Source organism: Silene latifolia, chromosome 9 (assembly GCF_048544455.1).
Source record: "Silene latifolia isolate original U9 population chromosome 9, ASM4854445v1, whole genome shotgun sequence".
NCBI lineage: Eukaryota > Viridiplantae > Streptophyta > Magnoliopsida > Caryophyllales > Caryophyllaceae > Silene > Silene latifolia.
In genome coordinates this window covers 124,805,302-124,830,235 of record NC_133534.1, presented here as the reverse complement: position 1 = coordinate 124,830,235, position 24,934 = coordinate 124,805,302, and the positions used below count along the sequence as shown (strand labels likewise).

The window sequence follows — 24,934 nt, the reverse complement described above, 5'->3', positions numbered from 1 at the left end:
GGTCGTAGTTAGGTGAGAGTCTCTACAAAATTGAATTATTTCTATCCTCTTATATATTCACCTGTGCTTATGTGTGATATGAGCGACCCGTGAGAGTTCAATTTGATAAGTCTCTATAGTTGACAGTTCAGCAGTTTTTAACGACTTCATAATTCGTTTGCATGATTCGCATGTGCTAATTGATTGTTGGTTATTGCATTAAATTGGTTTAGGCTTTACAGTTTGCAATTCGCTCTGAGATTGAACTCGTCCCATTAGGTCATTAGATCGAGTCTAGTTCTTGCTTGGGGACAAGCAAGGGTTTGGTTTGGGGAAGTTTGATGCGTGTCATTTATATGATGTTTTACACCCTATTTTACACGCATTTCAGAGCTCATTTGTGTAGTTTAAGCTACCATTTCCCCTATTTCCGTCTACTTTCGTGTTTTTGTACTTTATTGCATAAATGTGAAGAATTCAGAGGAAATCAAGCTAAATACGTTCCCGAGTACCTTGCATTGCATTTGACATGAAGTTACTTACTCAAGGAACGAGCTTGGTGCGCATTTCGAGGCCCAAAAGACTAATCCACGAGAAATTAGAAGCGGATTATCAGCTAAAGCAGTCGATCGACCGATGCCTATGGTCGATCGACCAGTCCACGATTACAGAAGCCACTATACACTGAAGAGCAGTCGATCGACCGGTTACCTCAGTCGATCGACCAAGCCGCTACTTAGACGTGAAGATATAGAACGAGTTTTCCAAAGCCCAAAGCGATATTAGGTTTAGGAATTATGTTACGTATACTTTCTATATAACGTAACCTAGTTCAGAGATACATTCATTGAGAAAATTATCAAGTTTTTACTAAGTTCTTTAGTCAGTTTTCAATATTCAATAATTAGGGTTCTTAATATTATTTCGTACTAATACTTTTGCATTCGGTTTTTGGATCTCTCTCTGCAATTCAATCGGTATTCTTCTGCTAATAATTTAGTTTGCTTTATTATCGTTTTGTAGGATAGAATTGCTAGTTAGTTTCCCGAAACCGATTTATCGTTTATGTTAATTGTTTGTTCTATTATTTCAAGCATGAATTATTCTGTTTATTTCATTAATTTCATTGTTGTTATCATCCCTAGTATGAGTAGCTAATTTAATCGTGCTAGGATGTAGGGGATCTGTAGGTTAGGCGGCGTAGAATTAACATGGACTGAAATCGCGTGTCAGTCGATCGACCGCCATACCTGGTCGATCGACTGACCACGTGAGGTGTTACCTTCGTTCTAATTGTTTTAATTCTTTATTCGACGAATCGAGTGCACACGACTAGTTGAATGTTTAGGATATGACTGACCCATTAGATCGAGAGATAGGGACAGTTGATTGACCACCAATTAAAATGACTAAACTATGCTGAGATCGAAAGATAGGTAAAGTTTAGATTATCAGTCACTTTTTAGGACGAGAGTCAGTATTAGTGATATTAGGGACTTATAGCGAGATCAAAAGATGCTATCTGTTAAGAGTGGACCGAGAGGACCTCTTGTTTTCCCGTCTCATGTGTTTGATTTAGACCTACTTAGTATGCTGCCGCCGAAACTATAGTGAACCGATCATCCTTTCACCCCCTTTTATTATTTGTTTAATCCGTTTATTTAGTTTATTGTCTTTTACTGCCTTTAGCTATAGACCAAATCAATTCAACCCCCACAATCGTTACCTTAGACTAAATTAGACAATTATTAATTACATTCGCCTCCCTGTGGTTCGACCCTGTTACCACTAGCTTCTGTTAGTTTTAATAGGTTTTATAAATTTATTTTTGATACTCACAACGACGGGTATCAATTCCCCATTCCCAATCATGCCTCAATACCGACTACACACTTAAGTACGTAGTCCTGCCAGTGGGGGACCGTAGCCTTGCCCACCTAAGCCCCGCTCATCGCAACGAGCAACAACCCATGTTCCTTAATGTGCACATCCCCTCTTGTGGCGGGTTCTAGAAGGGACGAATCAAGGGCGTGAAGCTACTCTTGCAAGTGACTCTACTCAGCCGAGGACGCACCTCACCATCATCATCAATCCACCAAAACTACAACAATTAAGAATACAAATCAACGATAATACTTATCATGCCAATTAAATAACAATCATCACATCTTAACATAATTATGCAATCAACTGAGTAGGAAAACCCTACCTTTGCACAGATCTGACAACAAGCGGAACCTAAAAACGTTCTTCTACAAATTCTCCACCTAAAAACAATCATAACAATCCAATCACAACATGCGATCATCCCTTTTCCCCAAATCCAATACTAGGTTAAACTCAAAGACAAAACTAACAAAAGGTGTAAGACTAGTGACTTACCGACGCAGCCGACGCTAGATAGAGATGAACAAGACTCACGAATAAACAATGATGTTGGGAGAGATTAGGGATTGTTAGTGTACATAAAAATGTTTTAGGTTTTGGTAAAAGTGAAAACTGAAATTGTTAAAACGTAATTTATAATCTTAATCATCCTTAATCAGACCGCGGAAATAAAACTCGTCAGGCCGGATACTCGGTCGAGTATTGGGAATACTTGGCCGAGTACCCCTTACTCGGCCGAGCATTACCATACTCGGCCAAGTGTTCTTGGACATTAGCCTGGCCATAAAACACACAACACATTACTCGGCCGAGTTAGCCCTATTCGGCTGAGTAACAGAACTCATAAAAACATGGTATTACAGTTTTAGCATCCATTTGATAAATATATGTCATATATTGAAGCAAGAGATATTAGAGTTGTTATAGAATATAGTCTAGAAATGGGAGCATAAGTATCGAAGTAATCAATGCCCTCATTTTATGTAAAACCCTTGGCACTTAACCTTGCCTTAAAAGTTTGTACACTACCATCTATATTATATTTCTTCCTAAAAACCATTTATTCTTAATAGCCTTTGAGCCATGAGGTAAATCGGATAAAATCCAAGTGCTATTAGACACTAATGATTCATACTCATCATTAATAGCCTCTTTCTAGAATGATGCATCTCTTGAGGTTATGGCTTCTTGATATGTTTTGGAATCATCCTCAACATTTAAGACAATTGGAACTGTGTTTAAGACTTTGTCTCTCTTACCTTCAACAAGGTAAACAACAGAGGTCATTTGAATAAAGTCTTTCCCAAAAAATTTCGACTTCTTGGGTCGTTGACTTTTCCTTTGTTCCACTTGTTCTGGTACAAGTTGTTTTTTTGTTAATGCGATTATTTTATATATCGACACTACTTTGATCTTTAGGAAGTTCACCAGTTTGACTATTACTGTGATCATTTGGGACTTGTTGCTCATTAGAAATTGGATCCTTGATGAATTTATTTTCAAAGAAATCGACATGAATCGAATCAATGATAACATTTGTCTCCAAGTCTAAAACTCTATATGCTTTGGGGTTTTCTGCATAGTCTACAAAAACGCCCCTTTTCCCTATAGGTCCAAGTTTTTTAAGATTTCGGTCGATAATTTTATAGTAGGCTATGCAACCCCAAACCCGAAAATAATTCAAGTTAGGTTTTTGACCGTACCAAAACTCATAAGGGGATTTATGTGTACTCGTTTTAGTAGGAATCTGATTTCCTACAAGACAATCTGTTTTGAGTGCTTCTCCCCACAAGGACAAAGGCAAGCTCGCATTCAACAACATAGAATTAACCATATCGATATAATTAAGTTCGATTTTTCCTTCTGCCACTCCATTCATTTGAGGGCTATAAGGCGCAGTCCCTTGATGAATTAGACCATTATCTTCATAATATTTATTAAAGGATGTAGGAAAGTACTCACTTCCTCTATCACTACGAATAATTTTAATCTTCTGTTCTTTCTGATTCTCAACAAAAGCTTTAAATTCTTTGAATTTTTCTGGTGCTTCATCTTTAGTTCTTAAGAGATACACATAAGTGAAACGATAAGAATCATAGATAAATGTAATAAAATAACGTTTACCTCCTCTAGATAATACACAATTAAATTCGCAAATATCACTATGTATTAAGTCTATAATTTCAGAATTTCTTTCAACTTTAGTGAAAGGTTTCATAGTCATTTTTGCTTGAACACAAATTTCACATTTTTTAGAAAAATGCCCATGACAAGCAATATATCCATATTTAGACATAGACTTTAAAATTCTAAAATTTATGTGTGCTAATCTTAAATGCCAAATGGAAGGGGAGTACTAAACAACATAAGCAATCACACTATTTATTTCATTAATAGATAGTTTGAACATGCCATCACAACTATATCCTTTACCTATATACATACTGTTCTTAGTAATAATAACTTTATCGGACTCTAAAACTATTTTAAAACCTTTCATACATAATAAATTAGCCGATAAAAGGTTCTTTCTTAATTCTGGAACATGAAATACATTAACTAAAGTTAACTTCTTTCTGGAAGTGAAATTAATTTCAATTGTTCCTTTGCCTTGAACATTTGCTCTAACATGATTTCCCATCAACACTTCATCTGTTTCTTTCGCTTGTTCATATGTTTTGAACATAGCCTTGTTGTTGCACACATGAGTTCTAGCATCGAAATCGAGCCACCAATCTGGCGTTGTTGTAACAGCAGCTATGTGCAATTCAGTGATCATACCAATATGCATGCCTGACACCATTGCCATCAACTCTGGACTTGTAGTTTAAAATTATTAATATTGTTGGTGCTTGAACCAGACGCTATCTTGGAACCATTGTTCCGGTACCTACAATCCTTTATAATGGGGGATAATTTCCTTACGATTGTTAGATCAAATCATTGAAACGCGTTTGCAGTAAGGCTGTACTTATACTTTCACTTATAAACTCTTCATTTGCAATTATCTCACAAATGTGGGGCAAACTTACAAACTGTTCCAACATTTTCCAACTAGTAATATAATATTCCATAATGATTATGTGACACTAGAAATTGCATGCGACTTTATCACCAAACATACTTGGTGTGGTAAAATTAACCTGGGAACCCTTGCAAATAACGTCCTTGGTTATCTTTAGAGGAGACCAGCCATCCGACATCATCAAAAATCTAGTTTCGACGATAATAGTAAACCTTAAGGTTTGGTTGGTTCCCAAGTCGTTAGCAATTGAGTTAAAGATTACATCATTGAGTTGGGGAGTCTGAACACGGATCTCCATTTGCAGCATCTTCTTCTTCTTACTTCCGTAAAAAGAGTCTACGATGGTCGATGGCAAGTGGTGTTCGTGATACTCGAACAACACAGAGAATGGCTTGAATAGATGATAATTCCAGTCCATCAAGTCAAGTTTGAGGCTGAACTCCGCGTCAAGGGTCTTATTGTTGGTGGTTGTCAAGGAATTGATATCCAACGATGCAATCTCGAGAAACACCGGAGGAGGCCAGATGGGAAGGAAAAATATTGAGAGGAATCCACCCATAAATACACAAGCACTAACAATCACGATGATCGCAATGTGGTTCTCACTCATGCCATTACGGGTGTTTGTGTTTGTGTTGGTGTTGTTGTCCATTGTTTTTGTTTCATTGGTTGGAATGCAATTGTTGTTCATCGATAGCCCAATTTCATTGCTCTCTTGTTCATCTTGCGTCCTCATCTTTCTCTGTGGTACTACCTAAATAATTATATTGAATGTCTACTTATTATTTGGAAGATGCAAATATGTATTCTACGTAATTGTGTATATATAATACACAAGCGATACCTAATAAGTGTGGAATTCGGTTACACAAATGCCCTAGCATGGTTACTTAATTAATTAATTTATAATAACCTTGATTGTTAGCTTAATTAATAATATTGGATGTAAACTTTTTCAAAAGATGCCTATTTTGTGTGGAATACGGTGACACAACTAGATTAAATTAATTAACTAGATAATAATTTCGACTTTCTTTAATCATTCGAAAAAAACTTATAGTTGATTAAATTTAAATAAAGATAATAATAATCAAATATATAAATTGATTATATATTGAAAAGGATAAAATATTGTATTATTGTATCACATCTCAAGTCAATGGTATATTTATACGTAATAAGCAAATTGTACAACTAATCCAACACTACGAAATTGTTTGCTTATATAAACGGATAAAGCCCTATGAATGTTCGTTCGTACATTCCAATAAATTAACTTAGCATAAACATATTTTTGCTTTGTATTATATGTACGTATTGCATCATATTACGCTAATATTACCGCATCTAATGTATTTACCACGAGCTCAATGTCTATGGTTTGCGGACCCGCTCAGAGGCCATTGTACGGTTTCAAGTTTGTTAGTTAAGATATTCTATAAAATAAATTAGTAAATATTAATATTTTATAAAGTTATTTTATGAAAATTAAGTTGATCCATTGTATGGTGGAATTTACCTAGAATTCCGTTTCCACTATTCTCTCACATAACTTGCCACTCACAATTTAAGAAACTATACAAATGACTCTTTTAAGTTTTAACTAGTTTTGTGACCCGTGATACTCACGGGTCTGTTTAAGTATCATTTTTTCTTTTGTTTTATTAATTCATTTCACTGGAAATTTCACAATTGTTATTTCTCTTGCGTTGGTGCAGTAGGCCGCGTGTATGCCATTGACATTTATAACGCATGTGTCGCCAGCCACTTTGTATATTTTTGCAAATGAACAGATAAAATAGTGTAACATATTGAAAATATAGATTAAACCTCCAATATACGGAGCAGTATACTACCATTTACGGAGTAACTATTAAGTAGAAGATGGAGGACTATTTGTGGCCCATTCTAGATAGAAGAATCCTCTCCTAGTGTCCGGGATTGAAGATTGTGAAATTAAGTTATTGGATTGTTGAACCTTTTTTCTTCAGCCTCCCCGTCCTTTCCGACCCAACTGCTTCCTATAAGTGAGATGTAGAGCAACAATGGTTGATAACCTCTAATGCTTCATAGTTCACTAAAAAACTTCATTTTAGTGAGCACTTCTCTTTGCATATACTACTTACTGTATAGAACATAAACTTATTAGTTCACCTAATTTAATTCCACTGCCTTCCTCTTCCCTCCACCTTCCTTTATCTTTCTTTTGTGTTTCCATCTCATCAAATGTGATAAAAAAACACCTTTCTAATTGAATAGGAACCGAGAGTAACTAAACAAATCAGCATAGCGTTATTACAATTACAATATGTCTCCTTCACTATTTAACTATCTTGTTTAGAAAGGCAAGGTTGTTATGTAATATTGAAGTTCGGCAAAGTTAACTTAAGCAGATTAAAAATACGATGAGATAATCATAACGGGTTCAAATATAATGCATTACTATAAAACTCAAAGAGTTAAATATGAACTTGTGAGAAACATGCATCTAAGTATCTACACAGCAAAAAAAATTAAACATAACTGGAAAGAAAAAGGCTGAATAGCAGCTTATGTGAGTAGTGAAGTGGAAACTTAATTAGCAAGAGCCTCTTGATTAGTTAGTACTAACTCAGTTTACTCCTTAACTCCTTAACCTAGGTTTACATTTCCATAAGAAATCAAATAAACTGCACATGTGAATTATGGTAGTAGGAATATATAGAAACAAATAGAGGAACAAACTAAACGTTGAGTCTGCTTGAGATGGTCGAAGCTCATAAGCAATTCGTACCCTTGGGAAAATGCTATGATCCAATGAATCCAAACATCATTGTCCTCGATAAGGCTTCAAAATATATCGAAAGGAGCTTGTACTGTCGGAATTATACCGAGTAATTAGAATGAAGTATATAACATTTGAAATAAAAGCAAATCAATATTGGAATATAATTTACAATGAGAATCATTTATAGGAAAAATTACCGTAAAAGAATGATTGCATTATACTACTGTATTCTGTGGCTCACTCGATCCACATTTCTTCAATTTATAATCTCCCACCTTTTATTTTGTGGAGTACATAGTATAATAGTATGTGAGGGTAATTAATGATGATTATATTACACTTCTACCCAACATTGTTATACTCACTCCATCCCAATTTACTTTCGTTATTCATTTCTACTTTTTCCCTAAAATAATTGACCCGATTCATATCAAGTCAACGTAAAAACGAATTTCTCCCTTGTCTTTACTTAAGTAATACTCCGTAAAATTTACAATTTCTCACAATAAAAAAAAAAAGAAAAAAAAAGGAAATTCAGGAGAAAGCCTCTATAAAGTTAAAAATATAAATAACGACTTTCGATCAATAAATAACAGACCTTACGCTCCCTCTTAGCTCTAATCTCTGAGCATCAATCTATCAAAACCTAAAAGACAAAAAACATGAAATGACGAAATAGAATTTTAAAAGAAGGTAATCAAAATCAAAACCAAAAACTTATGAACAAAAGCAAGGCTATGATCAAAAGAATAAATAAACCAAATAAAAAGTAAAAGGGGGAAATATAAGGAAACAAAAATCAAATTATACTAACCAAAGATGATGAACAAACGCAAAGCAGATCCTTATTTCCAATCTTCAATTATGAGCGTGAATAACCTAAAAAATTAAAAATTAAAAGTAGATTACCGTTAAAATTTAGCAATTTTTCTGGAAAATGAGATTTCAGTTCTCATGTGAGATTAGTTGAGGAATTGAGAGGTAACATTGAGTTCGGAAAATGTCAAAGCAGATGGAACTACTGGAGTGATAGACTATGATATTAATCAAGGAAATTTAAGCGAGGCACTTAAGTACAGAGTATTAGCTATGAAGCGTTTTAAATTGGGCATTTATACGATTATTGAAGAGGTTGAATAAAGGACATCTGACTTATGAGGGAGACTAAAGAAGCGTTTCAAGTTTTCAATTATTGGAGATTTATGGCAATTCAGTGTATAGCCTTGTAAATAAATGTAAAAAAGTCAGTCAAACTTCCTCTCCCATTTCTCTATTGTTGAATAACGCTTAGAATGTTAGTTTTATGTGTGACAAATTAGTTTCTTGTGCTTGTTTATTCCGTGGACACGTGGCATAGGGTAGATACTCAATCTACCCTTTTTATAGTATTTTATAGATGACTCTTTAATGACAAGAGTCTATATAAGGGAAACATATCTATTCTGATGAAGGTTCACCAAGCCTACCTCATTAAGAAATACGCCATCTAAATTGTGCGGCAGAGGGTTTGCATACGAAACATTATGTTTCCGTCCCGAATTTGTTTGCTACGAAGAGGAACTTTATTAGAATTTCCATTGAATCTTGAATCTGACTTGCATGGTATATTTTACGCGTGTTTCCTTCTGATTGTAAATTGTAAATTTCATCTCCATTTAAATCGAGAAATTTAAGTTGAAAGTTCAGATCTTTTCCAATTACGTGCGAGTATAATTAATGCTTCTTCAGTTTGTTTTTATGAGCAACGTTTTCTTTCTATTTGTATAAAAAAAAATATATGATGGTGTTGCTCCACATTCGTTTAAACGGTGGATTCATGAAATTGATGTAAGTTATGTGTAATACCACGATTTTCTGGGTCTTGTTTCTCGGCTGAATAGGGCTAAGTGTCGTGTGTTTGATTAAGGATGATTAAAGGTTATATAAATCGTGTTTTATAGTTTACTTTTATTTTACCAAAACCTAATTACATTCAACGCTCCTCTAGTTATCCTTAATCACTCTCATGGCAATTGATCGTTTGTGAGACTTTTGTTCATCTCTTTCGCGTCAGTTTCATCGGTAAGTCACTACTTCCGTATCTTTGGTTTAGTATTGTCTTTTAGGGTTTTGCCCTAGTGGTTGGATTTGGGGAAAAAGAGTGATTGGCATGTTTGTGATTAGATTGTTGTGGTTATTGTTAGGTGAAGGATTCGTAGAGGAACGTTTCTAGCTTCCGGCGTACACTCGTGATTCGGATCATTGATAAGATAGGGTTTTCCTACTCGGTTGCCTATTTAATTGATTTAAGATGGTTTATTGTGGTATTGACATGATTAGTATCGCTGTTGGCATTGTCTTTCAATTCTTGGTTGTTGGAATTGTTGTTGTTTGTCTATCTTTGCGACGTGCGTCCTCGGCTGAGTTGGGTCATTTTCGGGAATGGCTTCCACTCTTGATTTGCCCCTTGTGGTTCCCGACACAAGGGGGTGTGCACATTAATGGACATGGGTTGTTGCTTGTTGCAATGAGCGGGGCATAGGTGGGCAAGGCTGCGGTCCTCCACTGGCGGTATGGATTACCTGTTGCGATGGGTAATTTGGCAGGGCTACACACATAAGTGTGTAGCCGGATATGAGTTATGATTGGAGTTCGAGAATGGTTGTACAGTTGTTTGCCTTGGTTGTTTGTTGCGATTAGGTTATCTTGATTATTTAGTGAACTGGCCCCGTTGTGTTTTATAAAACTGTGGTGATCCATTCGGGGATGGTGAGCAGGTTGTGCGCTACTACAAATCCAGGCAACTACAACGCCCCTTTAACAACGCTTATTCAAGAAAATCACCATAAGACGTTGTAGAATGGATGGCGCGAATTTTACTAAACTTAACTACAACGGTTATGTGTTGATAACCGTTGTTATAGGTTTTAACAACGGGTCAAACTTGCACAACCGTTGTTAATATAAAAACTAATAACAATAGTTTACTCTGTAATACATTATAACCGTTGTTAATAATTTGGCGCAAAATTAGTGAAAAGTAATTACAACGGTTATATTTGAACCCGTTGTTAATACTTGTTTACAACGGTTTTCTAAGGACCCGTTGTTAATATATTCTCTAATGACAACAGATTTTTGTGTAAAAACCGTTGTCAGTACTTTCCATAATATAAACCACACAAACACAGATCAGCTACAGCCACAAACACAAAAACTTAACACAAACACAAACATACACAAACACAAACACAAACATACACAAACACAAACACACACTTTCTCATCGTCTCTTTCTCTCTTTCTCATCGTCGCTTTATCATCTCCGACACTGTTGTTGTCGCCATCTCTTATTTTCTCTAATTATCAGGTATCGCTTTATATGCATGGTTTTAGGTTTTGTCATCATCTCAGTCATTATTTTCTTTCTCTAATTATTTCATTTGCATGTGTTTTTACCGATCATTATTGTTCTTTCTCTAAGTATTATTCGCTTAATTAGTTTTGTCACTGTTTTTTTTCTGCGTTTATTAGCTTGTAAAACAAATTAAATAAAATAAAATAAAAGAAGAAGATGATGGAGAGGAATAATGCATAATAAACTTAATTAATTAATTAATATATACATACATAAAAAACGAATTACATTGCTAAAAATGCAATTCTTAGATATGCATAGAGAGTCTTATTCTCTTCTATGATATCCATCCTCTACTCCTTTGCTATTTGGAGGTTTCGTTCCGCATTTGTTACATCGTCATATAGCTGCAACATCTGCTGCTCTGTCAAGCCATTTTTTTTTTTGCGTCCTTGAGTGCGGTCCGAGTGTCCTCAAGGTAGCTCATGTACCTGCCCTCGATGTCCAGCAACCGGCGGATGAAACTCTTGTTGTACTCGGTCATAATGCATGTATTATGGATGGTATCATTAAGGAAGTGTTGAAGGAAGTTTGGAGTTTGTTTTAAAGATTTAGGGTTTGGAGTTTAGGACGTGGAGATAGTGATATAATGGAAATGGTTATTGAGATAATGCATGAATTTATACTTAGTAATGTGTCGTTTGAGTTGTTTTTTAATTAATATGTTTAGGAAGTTGTGTCAAATCTTATAACCCTTCTCATTCCATATATTATTGTGTCCTTCATATGCAGGATTTGGCAGTAATAATGCCTTATGTAACACCCCATGAAATGTGAGGAAAGTTGTCCCACATGGAAAGAATAAGGAGATCATGAGAAGCTTATAATAGATTCCACCCACCACTTAGTAACAAGGCCTTCTCCTTTTGGGCTTAAGTGAGGACAAATAATTGGCCTAAATGGAGCATCCCATCTTATTGGGATTGTGTTACGACTGTGGCGGGTCGGGTCGTTACAGGTGGTATCAGAGCAACCCTGCGACCGTGTGGTGATCGGAGGCAGTTGTTATACGCTCCTGGAGGCATTGTAATCACACACCTAGCGGGGGAGGATTCTGGGTTAGCAGTTATGCTCCCAGGCGCAACGAGGACGTTGCGTTCTTCAAGTGGGGGTGATTGTAACACCCCACGGTAATTGAAGAGGTCCAATTATAGGTTTAAATGACTAGTGCTTAAAGGGATTGAAAGTACTATTCATATCAACAAAGTGCACTTTCTTTTATGGTCATCCATGCATCGGAATTGCAGTAATAATGCATGCATCTAGTAATATATAATTTATTTTTATTTTTATTTTAAAATCAACAACAACGGTTATTAAAAAAAACACCCGTTGTCTTTAGTTATAACAACGGTTTTTTCTACTATAACCGTTGTTATAACTTTCCCACCAAAAATTAGTCACACTTTCCACAATGGTTTTTTCTACTTTAAACCGTTGTTAATAGTTTTCACAACGGGTTTCTTAGAAAAACCAACCGTTGTTAAAACCTTTAACAATGGACGCTTTAACAACGTCCGCTTTTTTATAACAACGGTTTTAACCGTTGTTATAGCCTGTATCTGTAGTAGTGGTGGCAGGTGATGATTACATTTGGTTGCGGGGACGAGGATGGGATGTCATCACTTTGAGTCTAGCTTCCGCTGCCAGGACTTTAGATACTTTGTTTTGACGTATTGAGATTTATACTCTTTTACTTTTGGTTTTCAGTTGAGACGATGTATTCATTAAACATTATACTTTAATAATTGTTCTTGAATGGTTAATATTGATATACTTACCTCGGGTAACCGAGATGGTAGCACCTTCATCATATGCTAGGGTGGTCCTTGGTAAGACAACTTGATATATGGGGGAAGACACCTTGATATATGGGGGTATTACAAAGTGGTATCAGAGCGACAATTTTGGAACCTAAAACCAATGAAGCAAATGAACATATGGAGTCTAATTAAAATGAACCCCGATAGAAGTTGTTTGGAGCTACCGCAAAGGCTTTGTAAACGTCCCGAACTCGCATTTAGGCCCTTACAACTTTGAGCCGGTCATCATGGGGGTGTCTTGGGAATCGTTATATGTTGAAGTAATGTGGATTGTATATATATATAATCTTTGTGAAGTTGTTGGATGGAATAAGTAAATGATTGCATATATTGAGCATTGTGGTACTTGAGCATGGTTATATGTTATTACTTGGCTTTCAGAGGTTAGTAACATGTTTAAAGATAGTATATGTATGGTTATATACGTTTTTCAGTCGAAGAGTAGCTCGTTTTTGCATGTTTAAGGATAGTATATGTACGAAGTGGGAGAATGTAAGATATTCCATAAAATAAATAAGTATTACATTAATATTTATATTAAGTTATTTTATGGAAATTAAATTGGTCAATTGTATGGTGGAATTTACCTAGGATTCCGTTTTCACTATTGTCTCCCATAACTTACCACTCACAATTTAGGAAACTGTCCAGTTAACTCTTTGATGACAAGAGTCTATATAAGGGGAATATATTTATTCTGATGAAGGTTCAACAAGGCTACCTCATTAAGAAATAGACCATCTAAATTGTGAGGCCGAGGGTTTGGAAGCCAAGTCACATTTGGGGTAAGAATTAGGGTTCTTCATTAAGACGGATCAATTATTTCAAACAATTGTTGGAGGTAAGTAATCAATCTCTTTTATCGCTTCCGCATTCAGTTTATACATGTTCATTATGAGATTAGAACATGTTAATTTAGACTATAGAAACATATATCCTAAAACTTGGTGGCGACATCCCCGGAAATTTTCGATGTCCACAGATTGATGATGGAAAAATTGTTTTGTTAGATATGTTTGACTTAATAACAAACTAACCAACCAAAGTAATTGTCGAAAACTAAATTTTCTTGTGAAAAAATTGAACTAATGCAATAGAGTAGTAGACCCGGTAATGATCCGACCCAAACCCGATCAGAATTGGTACATCAATTGACCCAAAATGAACCAACCCGGTAACGATCGGTACTGGATCTGACCCGACCCGTTGCCACCTATAATTGAAAAGGGGACACCAGACTATAATCCTAATAGACGGAAAAATTGTAAATCCTTTCAAGAAAATAATATAAGATTGTTATATAAATTGTCCATGGAATCACATACATAACACATTACACAGCATAGAAGACATAATTGATGATTGATGATAAGCGGAAAAAACCCGGTAGAAATGAGGTTATCAGTTGAAAAGGTCACTTCATTTCGACATTAATCATATGTACTTTGGGGTGTATTGTGTAGTTGTTTTGGCTAGCTCGCGTTATAGTTCTCCACAACATACTTAATTAGTAATGCCATTTGCAAGCCTTGCTCTTAGCTCTTTCCTCAATATTTTCCCTGATGGAAGTTTAGGAATCGAGTCGACGAAGAAAACACGATTTATTCTCTTGTAAAATACCACCTGCACTTACCCAAAATACAAATCAATGAATTAGTTTACTTGCTTCACTGACAAGGAAAACATTTGAGACTAATTTCACAATAAATCCAGTATGGACCGATCGTATTTGTATGACGAAGTTGTCTTAGGTATAGAAGTGTCTAACACTACTGAAATGCGTGTTCTAAACATTAAAAAACTCTGTCCTACGAATAAAATTACACCGCTACCGAATTTTGAGTTGGGTATTATGCTATTACTATATGTAATTTAATTTGGATTACAGTTTAATTACCTGTTTAGAAATGTATTGCTTAACATCATCCTCGGTGATTTTACACCCATTTGATCTCACAACAAATGCAACGGGAACCTCACCAGCAGCATCGTCTTTCATCCTGAAAAAATAAGTAAAGTATTGGCTATAATCCGAATGAAAGTTTAAAAATAGTTGTACATTCCATATATATCACATTACGATAGATCCATAACTGTTAACTAATGAGAAACACTATTTTTTACTTATATTTTACTTTGTTTCTTATAAGAATTTTTGGCATTTCAATTACCCCATGTAGGGTGTGTATCTAAGCTATGTATTTTTGAGGTGAATGAGACTTACGCTACAACAGCAGCGTCATTGATGCTAGGATGGTTCAGAAGCATTGCCTCGAGCTCAGCCGGAGCTACTTGGAAACCCTTGTATTTTATCAACTCCTTAAGTCGATCGACAATGAATATCTCATCATCATCGTCCACATATCCAATATCACCGGTATGCAACCATCCGTCTTTGTCTATGGTGTTCATTGTGGCTTCGGGATCATTCAAATAACCTATAAATAAAATGATTTTACACTCAAATTAAAATAAACCACCTCAAACAAAACCTTAAAGTGATAGTTGAAACCCAACAACTATATTTATTCCCTATTACCCCCCTCACTCGAGTGTCCATTGGACTCGAAGAGTGGTTAGTGCACAGGCCCCCTCATACCATGTGCTGAATTTCAACTTTGTGATTTATTGGAGGCTGCCAGGATTTGAACCCGTGACCTCTTGGTCACACCAGCTTTGATACCATGATAGATGAATCATCTCCAACAAAACCTTAAAGTGATAATTGAGACCCAACAATTATATTTGTTCCTATTATTTTATTCATGAAATAGCAATGAAGTTTGTATCATGTCAATGATGTCATTTAAAATTATACTTTGAAAAAATACACTCATATTTATTAGTTGGTTTAACGTGTCTGTTTAGTTAGATTCTTATGTTGTCTTTGACTTGAAGAAATGACTCAAATAATTGAGACTGAGACGCTACTTAAACATTTTTTTTAGTCAAAACGCTACTTAAATATCACCATGACCCACTTTTGTGGATATATATCCATAATCTCTTTTTGGAGTAACCAAAGTGTAGTGTAGTTCAACCAACCATCTAATATTAACCTACTTTTCGTTATACTTGGAGTACTCTTATACTTACATAGAACATTTTCATGATTTTTGTCAAATGTAGACCACTTACATGTAGGCAATATTAAAATAGACGCTCTTCCATCCTAAACCCGCATGGTTGTTTAAGAAGTCGCTTTCATCCGGGCCATCTACCCAACCTATAACCCGCGAATGCATATGACCAATTCGAAGATTTTTTATATATTTACAAAGGAAGTTAAAACTCACAAACGCAATCGTAATATCCATAGGTCAAATATCGCGTAATAATGACTATACCATGTAAAAAATAGAAAGTGAAGAACCTTTCATAATTTGGTCGCCACGAATGCAAATTTCACCAGGGTGGTTCCTAGGCAAAGAAGAGCCGGTATCAGGGTCAATGATCTTTAAGTCAGCATTGCGTACAACAGTCCCACATGAACCAGACTTAACATCCATGGGCTCCTTTGCAAATGCCAAGCACATGGCTAGTACTGGCCCTGCCTCTGTCATTCCATAACCCTGACCAACGTACATGTTCATCATTAATTTTGTTACCACCTACGTCTATAATCGGACTTTCTATAGTACTCCGTATATTGTATGTCAACTACGGAGTATAATTAACTTGGTGGTTAGTAGGAACTGGTGCCCCTAATCGATGTTCGTATTAGTCTTTTGAAAGACGATATCTTACCAAGTTATTCAAACATCATTTGACAATTTGAAGTAAAAGTTATGCTAAAAGAACATTATTTGTAACAATTTTGTTATCCAAACGCACTCTGTTAATGTCAACTAGTTTGTGAGTAAACTAATTAAACTTTTTTTCTTAAATTGTTGTCTCATTGTTATTAGTAGTATCATTCTCTATTATTTTAGTGTTCCTTTCTTTCATAATTTTATTTTTATATTCTCACGGTCTACTTGATGTCTGACACTTGTCACTAGGCTCTTGTGCATGAACATCACACCCTTCCCCGTCGTACCGGACGAGTACGATAGTGCGACAACGTCATCGAATGATATGTCCCAAAAGTACTTGTTGTGGACCCCGTTTGTTGTCGAGTCGTCCACCAATTATTTTAGTTTTCCTTTCTTTAATTTTATAATATTATATATATTTATATTTATATATATATATATATATATATATATATATATATATATATATATATATATATATATATATATATATATTGACAATTGTAAATCATTTTACAAATATGGGAGTATGGTAGTCGTTAAAATTGGTGTGAAGTCGACTCTCTCTTTTTTACATCGGGATATAATGATAGGCCATTGTATAAATACCACACTTGATAGATTTTATGGAATGACAAATGTAAGGGCAAGCAATGTTGTGTGGTCTACCCCAACCACCACCGCAACAGAGAGATCAAAGATGATCTGATCTCTAACACGCTATCAATTACACAAGTAAACACTCGTCTATTTAAGAATACTAAATAAACAAGTGTCATGGTCAACCACAAAACTAGGTAACATCAAATTTTGAACAAATAAACCTGAGCACTATTAGCAAATTATACGTTTACAATCAGCATACAGGGATAAGCAAAATAAATGTCATTAAATTAGCCAAAAAGAGTACAATTCATTTGTGCATATAGTTAGAGTACCTTAATAATTTCAATCATAATCGATAACATACCATTATTTAATTATACGTTACATCAACGTCGTGTTAACTTAGATAAGTACATATAGAAATCAGAATACTAGTGTAAAATTGCGCTAACCTTGGTATAACTCATTGTAAAATTATATTGTCTTTACCATTCTAATATGATCAAGGACCATTTCTATTATTTTTAAGTAACTCTGGAGTAATATTTGCTAAGTTTATCACTAGTGTAAAATTGAGCCCACTTACTAAACTCGAAAGGGGATTTTATCATAAAAGAAGAGAAACCGCTAGTTAATTTATACGGAGTAACGAAATTGATTATTTACTTTCATCGTGTCGACTCTCGCATATAAGTCTTAAAAGGAGTTGTGATTAGTTTTCGACACGTTGTAATGTCATCTCTGAATAAGTTATTGTAACACCGTTTCACATAAAACTTATTCAGAAAAAAAAAATCGACAATTATATACATTTATGATTTGATTAAGTTTTGATAGTACGTACCTGACCAAGTTTAGCATTAGGAAGTTTAGCTCTCACAGCATCTTCAAGATCTTTTCCCATGGGTGCTGCTCCAGACATAATTGTTCTCACAGATGAAAGGTCATATTTACCCATGTCTTGGTTCTTAGCAATAGCCAAAACTATGGGAGGCACGAAGGGTGCAATCGTAACTTTGTATTTTTGCACTAATTCCATCAACATATTTATTTCAAACTTGGGCATTATAAGAATCGCGGCTCCAACGCGTAGAGCACACAGCAGAACAGAGTTAAGCGAATAGATGTGAAAAAGTGGCAAAACGCAGAGTATAACATCCTCAGGTTGGAAATAAAGGTTGGGATTCTCACCGTCCACTTGTTGTCCGACACTTGTCACTAGGCTCTTGTGTGTGAGCATCACGCCCTTTGGTAGTCCCGTCGTACCGGACGAGTACGGTAGGGCGACAACGTCATCGGGTGATATGTCTATGTCTATTATTGGTGGATCACTCGACTCATTTTCCACGAGGTCCCAAAAGTACTTGTCGTGGACCCCGTTTATTGTCGGGTGGTCCACCAATACTAAATGTATATCATTCTCTTCACAGTACGCTCTCACCTTGTCCGCAAAAGCGGACTGGGTGATAACAGCTGTAGCCTTAGAGGCTCGAGCTTGTTTCTCAATCTCACCAGGGGTACACAAAGGATTAGCTGTCGTGCTAATACATCCTATGAAAGATGCCCCGAGGAAGGAAAACACAAACTCGGGGCAGTTCTGTAGGAGAAGCATGATCACGCTCCCTTTCTGTACCCCAAAGTGGTTCCTAAAACCCGCTCCAGCCTTTTTCGCGGTTCTCTCCACCTCCATATAGCTCCATTCCCGACCCGTTGTCCCGTCGATTAAACATTTACGGTCGCTAAACTCGCTCAAGTTCTGAAAACAATAAGTGTGGAGAGGGAGGTGATTAGGGATGTAAATGTCAGGGAGTTTCGACCGGAAAATGTATTCTTTTTGTGGCTTACTTGCAATAACTTCATCATGGATTTGGTTATGCTCTTGTTTAAGTTCCATGATAGAAAATGTGAGAGGAAATTAGTTGATAAGAGTTAGGAGATGAACAAAATATGCAAAAAAAATTTAAAAATATAAATGAGAATGGTGTATAAATTTTGAAATTGTGTTGCTTGCCTGGGAGGGTGTTGGTTAGAGGGGTAAATATATATGAAGTAGGTGAAGGGTAGAGTTTGGTGGGTGAGATAGGAATGCTATGGTGCGAAAGTGGGTCGGTTGAATGTGAGCATGTGATTTTATGATCATGATCATTTTCCAAATAGAAAGTGCGTTGACAACGGATAATATATAAAAGGAAAATGAATTGGCACAATGACAGATATGCGGTATGCCCATATATGATACGGAGTATTAGTAGATTTGCCAATTTTATTCCTTGTAAAGAATTTATGATTGCACCCAATATATTTGATCATATACCATATACTACTCCGTATATAAGAGTGCACCCAATATTTTTGATCTTCATTTACCATATACACTATAAGTGTTTCTTGTTGAACTTAAATTATCCTTCGTTTTGTTATCGATTGCATGTGTTTATTCGCTTTTGTTTTCTAATTAGTTGTTGTGTACGAATGTACAATAATTGTGTGTGAAAAAATTTATATTGTTTATTCAGTAAAATATTGATCGCTAAAAACTATAGCATAAAACAAGTGATCCGTTTTTAAAATAATGCTCAAAAATAAAGTATTTGTTGTTTTGGGTTGGTTTGAAAAAAAATTGTCAAGATGGTGTAGGCTCGGGTTTTCAAAACTTAAAATACGGAACAAACACGTCATTACTAATGACGTGTTTTATGAAGGTGTAGATACCCGTATCCGTCGATATTGGAATTTATAGAGAACCCGACAAACACCCGATGATGATAGGACACATGTATTCTTTAGTTGTCATTGTCATTATTTGGGGTTCGTTTTACGATGTAGAATGAGCGTTGTCGACGGAGTATTTTAATTTAAATGATTTTTAAATTAAAGTTTTTTTAAGGTGAATTCATTTTATTGCCTTATTTTGAATTTATTTTCTCAAGTTTATTTTATTGAAAATAAAATAAATATTTGATTTGAAAAATCATTTTATGAGTATATTTGATTTGAAAAGTCATTTATTTTAATGTGTTAATCGATTTGAAAAATCGATTTAAAAATCGAAAAAAACTCGTTTTAACCACACGTTTTGGAGCTCGATTATAGCTCGGTTTTTGAGCCCGTTTTCTTTACGAGTTGGCACGAATATCGAGTACACTAACCAACCTAAGCCTCTACCCATCCAACCCCAGTTCGAACCCCATAACCACGTCCCAAATCACCCCCAAACAGCCCGCATACACAAAGCAGCCCCCCCTGTTTTGCAGCTCAAACCCGAGTCCAAAACCCGCTCCAAACACCACCAAAACCCATGCCCATTAACCCTAACCCATACCCTAGTATCCTACCCATATTACCTTACCTTAACCACCAATAAAACCCGTCACAAAGCCTCTCAAACCCTCACAAAAGCTGCTGGACAGCAGCTATGCGTGCATGAGTCCGTCTGCCTCTCCCTCCTTTTACCCTACTTTAACTCCCTATAAATACCCACCCTTCACCATACATTCATTCCTCTAAGTTCTCGATACATACTACCTTCACTTACAAGCTTTAAACTCCATAAACAAACCCTAATTGCCTCTCAAAAACCCTCCACAAAACCGACTTACAAACTGAAACAGTTTGTGTGTCCTCTTCGAAAAACAATTCGTTCCTCCATCAAACCTCCATCAAAATTCGAGTTTCTTGTTCCAAATTAACCATACAACATCCATCTACACATTAGACAAAGATTTACGAGCCAAATTGCCCTTGAGAGTACACGAATTCCCTCGAAAAACAGTGTTATACACTCTGTTTTTGTGACTTTCTTGTCTGTCCAGTTCTGTTTGTGCTCGTTTTTCGTGCCCAATAACTCAAAACGAGCAGGGATTGTTTTAGGATCTCTGTTCTCCTCTCTTTCTAGTTTTCAAAACATCTTTTAAATTGAATTTTCATCGTGAAACGAGAGAGAAATCGCTGTTTGAAAGTTGTTGTCCAGATTCGATAAAAACGTGTTGTTTGCTTTGTTTCTTCGTCGACGACGGCCTCTCGAGATAAAATCTACCATCGATTACGACCCAAGACGGTGTCAATGATACATGTAGGTTAAGGGTGCATCAAATCCTCCTCTTTCTTCCCTTTTATTTCGTTTTTTATGTTTGTTTTTTTATAGTTCGTTTTTGTTTGTTTATCGTTTTTGTTTATCGTCTGTTCTTATTAACTATGAAACTAGTTTAGTCCGAGTATGAGTTAAAGTACCACCATGAACACCCGCGTTGACTTGAGATGGGAAAGAAACCGCTACATCAGTCGGTCGTACACCCCCGTCTCATTTACATATCCTCGTGTTCAAGGTAGGGCATAAATAAAACGGATTTTTGACTTCGCTCTTCGCTTTTGACCCCTCTCTTCTCTCGTGTAATTCGACCTACCCCTGGACCATTTACATGTTAATACGACCTCTGATTGTTAACATATGACTTATTTAGACGATATTCGATCATTTAAATAACCTAATTAGACATGTTAGGGTGCTTCGACATAGCTTTTAAAATCAATCGACAATTCTGTAACTTAATGAACGCATCTCTCTCTTTCACCTAATTTCTCGCTAGTATAAGAGTGCGTGACTAGCACCTTCTTATTAACACTCGACGAGTTAATTTAATTAGCGAACTTGACCTAATTTGACCTCTTAGGCCGTGTAGAACACCCGGTTTTAGGCGAAGCCTTCTGACCTCTTTTTGTCATCGATTTCTAATGTATTTTCCGCATCGCTTTGCAAATCCATCTAACCTAATGAATCTAACCTAGGAACTAGGATAGCCGTGTATGAGGTCGTGTTTGGCCGTGTCTTTTGTATCCCTTTTCTCATTTTTTTATTTTAGTCTCATTGTTTGTATCTTGTAATCAATTTGGGTTTATCGAGTCGCGTTTTGTAACTTGTTTGTAATTAGTTCTCCTTTATCGAGTCAAACGATTTCTAAAAACCTTAGTTTTGTTTAGTTAGACGGTTGTGCCCCAATGCAAGTGAGAGCGTAGTAAATCGCATATTGTTTAAAGCAACATGGCCCGATTTATGCTAATGCATGCTTTGGTGTGTGACCCAATGTCTAATTCGATAAGATTAAGTGGAAGCACGCATTACGAGGAGTGACCCAAGGCCGTGAGTCATGTAGGCCGTGAGTCACCCCTTTGTGCACGTTTTCCTAGGCCGAATGGCCATGTGTCGTGTATGGTGTCGTATATAGCAATTGTATTTAGATTGAGTTGTATCTTTAATTTATTGTTGTGTCGCCATGAAATGCCTGGTTTGTAATAGGTAGATCCCACGGCTCCCCCATTCCCCCTTAAGCCTTGTTTGCTTTGTTTTGTATGTTGTTAGATCAATCAACCCACATGCTAAATTACAACTTTGACAAAGTTAGTTTAGTTGCATCTAAAACGACATAGAAATTGTTGTCACATGTTAGGGTTTTAAAACGATGTTTGCATATCATATATCGTAGTAGCTATGACCTTGTTTGAAATCCGACACTTGACTTAGTAGAGGCCGTTATCGACGGGCGGGGTTAGGTGTCCTTATGGGCTTCCTAACACGTACCCTCACCCCATACTCAAGATCTATGGTTTGTGGATCCGTCTAAATACCATTGGATTACGAGAGTCATTCAAATCGAGTGATATAGGGTACAAGTCTTTATCTTTAATCACTCGTAGTCGATTGGCTTTATGCTTTTCGATGAAAGGTGTAAAGTTGACTTGAACGGTTCCAAGTTCTCAAAAAACTTGGTGGCGACTCTAATTTGTCTTAATTCGATTCGAAAGAACCTCGAGTCGATTATGCCTAGTGTGGATCCCGCGGACGCAGTTCCCGAGGGCCTTGTCCACAGAAGGAAACACACAACTAATTAGCATTGGCGTGTTTTACAGTAATTTTTTTCAATTTTTTTCTCCAACTGACAGACTTTCATTAACTTTATATATATATATATATATATATATATATATATATATATATATAGAGAGAGAGAGAGAGAGAGGTGGGATCCGGTGAGAACGAACACTCGGTGAGAACGGTGAGAACGACCTTAATAAACCCAACATTCCACGCGTCCCTGTTCCAATCCTCACAACCAAATTTCATTTTTCACACTCATACTCCAGATCTAATAGCACTCATCCCCATCCACCGCCACCATGACCAACCATCACCACGACCAACCACCTCCACCAGACGACGCCGACGTAACCACCACCAGACGCCGACAACCACCACCAGACGCCGACAAGCATCTCTTCTCTTAATTCTATTGTTTTGATCTAATAACCGTTTTTCACGCTTTTTTCTTCGCAGCGAAAATGAGAAATCTGGATTCGTCAACCTCGTTGCTCGTTACCTCAGGTACTGCCATTAACAAACCTTTCATTTTTCCTTTTGAATTATATTTCTCGCAATTTTGATTGTTATTATGATGTATGATGATAATGTATGATGAATTGATGATAATGATGATTATGATGTATGAATGAATTTGCATGAATCGGAAAATGTGAAGTGGAGAAGCAGAGCATGTAGATTGGAGCAAAATCAAGACGCCTACTGACGACATTGTTGTTCCGTACAAAACCCTAGCTCCACCGCCTGAAGGTTAATTAACATTCTGATACGATTCGTTTCATGTTATTGTATTTATTAGCTGATTAATTATGGATTACTACAGTTCCTCCCTGCAAACCCAAAAAGATACCCAAATAACCGCTTCTACCGACAGGAAAACGGTATGTGGCGACAGGGGGTGCTATTGGAAATCCCGAGAATAAGACCGTGTACAGCTGGTTTCAAATCGAGAAGGTTGGGGCCGAGAAATATGAGTATAAGATCGTGTTTTGTCCAAGTGTTTGTCCGTCTTGTATGCTTAGATGTGGGCATTTGGGTGTTTTTGTTGGGTAAGATGGGAGCTTGTTTTTAGGTGTTGTTGGTCGCGCTCTTTTGATCTCGTTCAAGAGAGCTTAGGAACTGGAAATTCTTCGTCTGCAATGTAGTTCTAGACTCTGAATTGAAGTGGCATTGGTTGTGATCATATCGATCTCTAGTATCAAACCGAGAAGGAACCTCGAAAGATGGGATTGAAAACTGTATAGATTTTGCAGAGAAGGATTGAATTGCATTGCATTGAAAACTGTATAGATGTTGTAAGGTTGGCGATTTTGATCGAGATATGCAACTGAAATTTGGTAAAAAATAATATTTTAACATATTTTTAGTGTATCTAGATGACACACTTTTGTATCTAGAATAATAGTTTGTGTATCTTGCTAATTCGCATTTTTAAAAAGTGTATCTATATTATTAAAATGTGTACCTACGATAATCAAAAGTGTATCTGAGATTTGGTAAAAAAAAATTGTATCTACATTATTAAAAAATGTATATAGAATTCTGGTAAAAAGTGTACCTACAATAGTCAAAAGTGTATCTCAGATTTGGTAAAAAAAAAAAAAAAAAAAAAAGTGTATCTACATTATTAAAAAGTGTATATAAAATTCTGGTAAAAAGTGTACCTACGATAGTCAAAAGTGTATCTCAGATTTGGTATAAAAAAAAATGTATCTACATTATTAAAAAGTGTATATAGAATTCTGGTAAAAAGTGTACCTACGATAGTCAAAAGTGTATCTGAGATTTGGTAAATAAAAAAAAAAAAAAAAAAAAGTGTACCT

General features: G+C 36.0%; 1 protein-coding gene and 2 long non-coding RNA genes across 4 annotated transcripts; 1 reads left to right on the top strand and 2 right to left on the bottom strand.

The window, feature by feature from the left end:
• Positions 1–7,302: 7,302 nt before the first annotated feature.
• On the bottom strand, positions 7,303–8,910 carry LOC141598270 (uncharacterized). Of its 2 annotated transcripts, XR_012523384.1 has the most exons (3): positions 8,473–8,910; positions 8,257–8,304; positions 7,303–7,746 (listed from the first exon to the last, which is right to left on the bottom strand). It is a non-coding gene; the product is annotated as an uncharacterized LOC141598270 (long non-coding RNA). The 2 variants fall into 2 exon arrangements; XR_012523383.1 differs by having other exon boundaries at positions 8,257–8,910.
• A 5,240-nt stretch (positions 8,911–14,150) lies between these two features.
• On the bottom strand, positions 14,151–19,511 carry LOC141600042 (4-coumarate--CoA ligase 1-like). Its single transcript, XM_074420217.1, has 5 exons — positions 18,084–19,511; positions 16,252–16,450; positions 15,103–15,316; positions 14,776–14,878; positions 14,151–14,501 (listed from the first exon to the last, which is right to left on the bottom strand). Exons 1-5 carry the CDS (start codon positions 19,131–19,133, stop codon positions 14,382–14,384), a joined length of 1,686 nt encoding a protein of 561 aa, XP_074276318.1. The 5' UTR covers positions 19,134–19,511; the 3' UTR covers positions 14,151–14,381.
• Positions 19,512–23,352: 3,841 nt separating this feature from the next.
• LOC141598269 (uncharacterized) lies at positions 23,353–24,596 on the top strand. Its single transcript, XR_012523382.1, has 3 exons — positions 23,353–23,615; positions 23,770–23,861; positions 23,986–24,596. It is a non-coding gene; the product is annotated as an uncharacterized LOC141598269 (long non-coding RNA).
• The last annotated feature ends 338 nt before the right edge of the window (positions 24,597–24,934 follow it).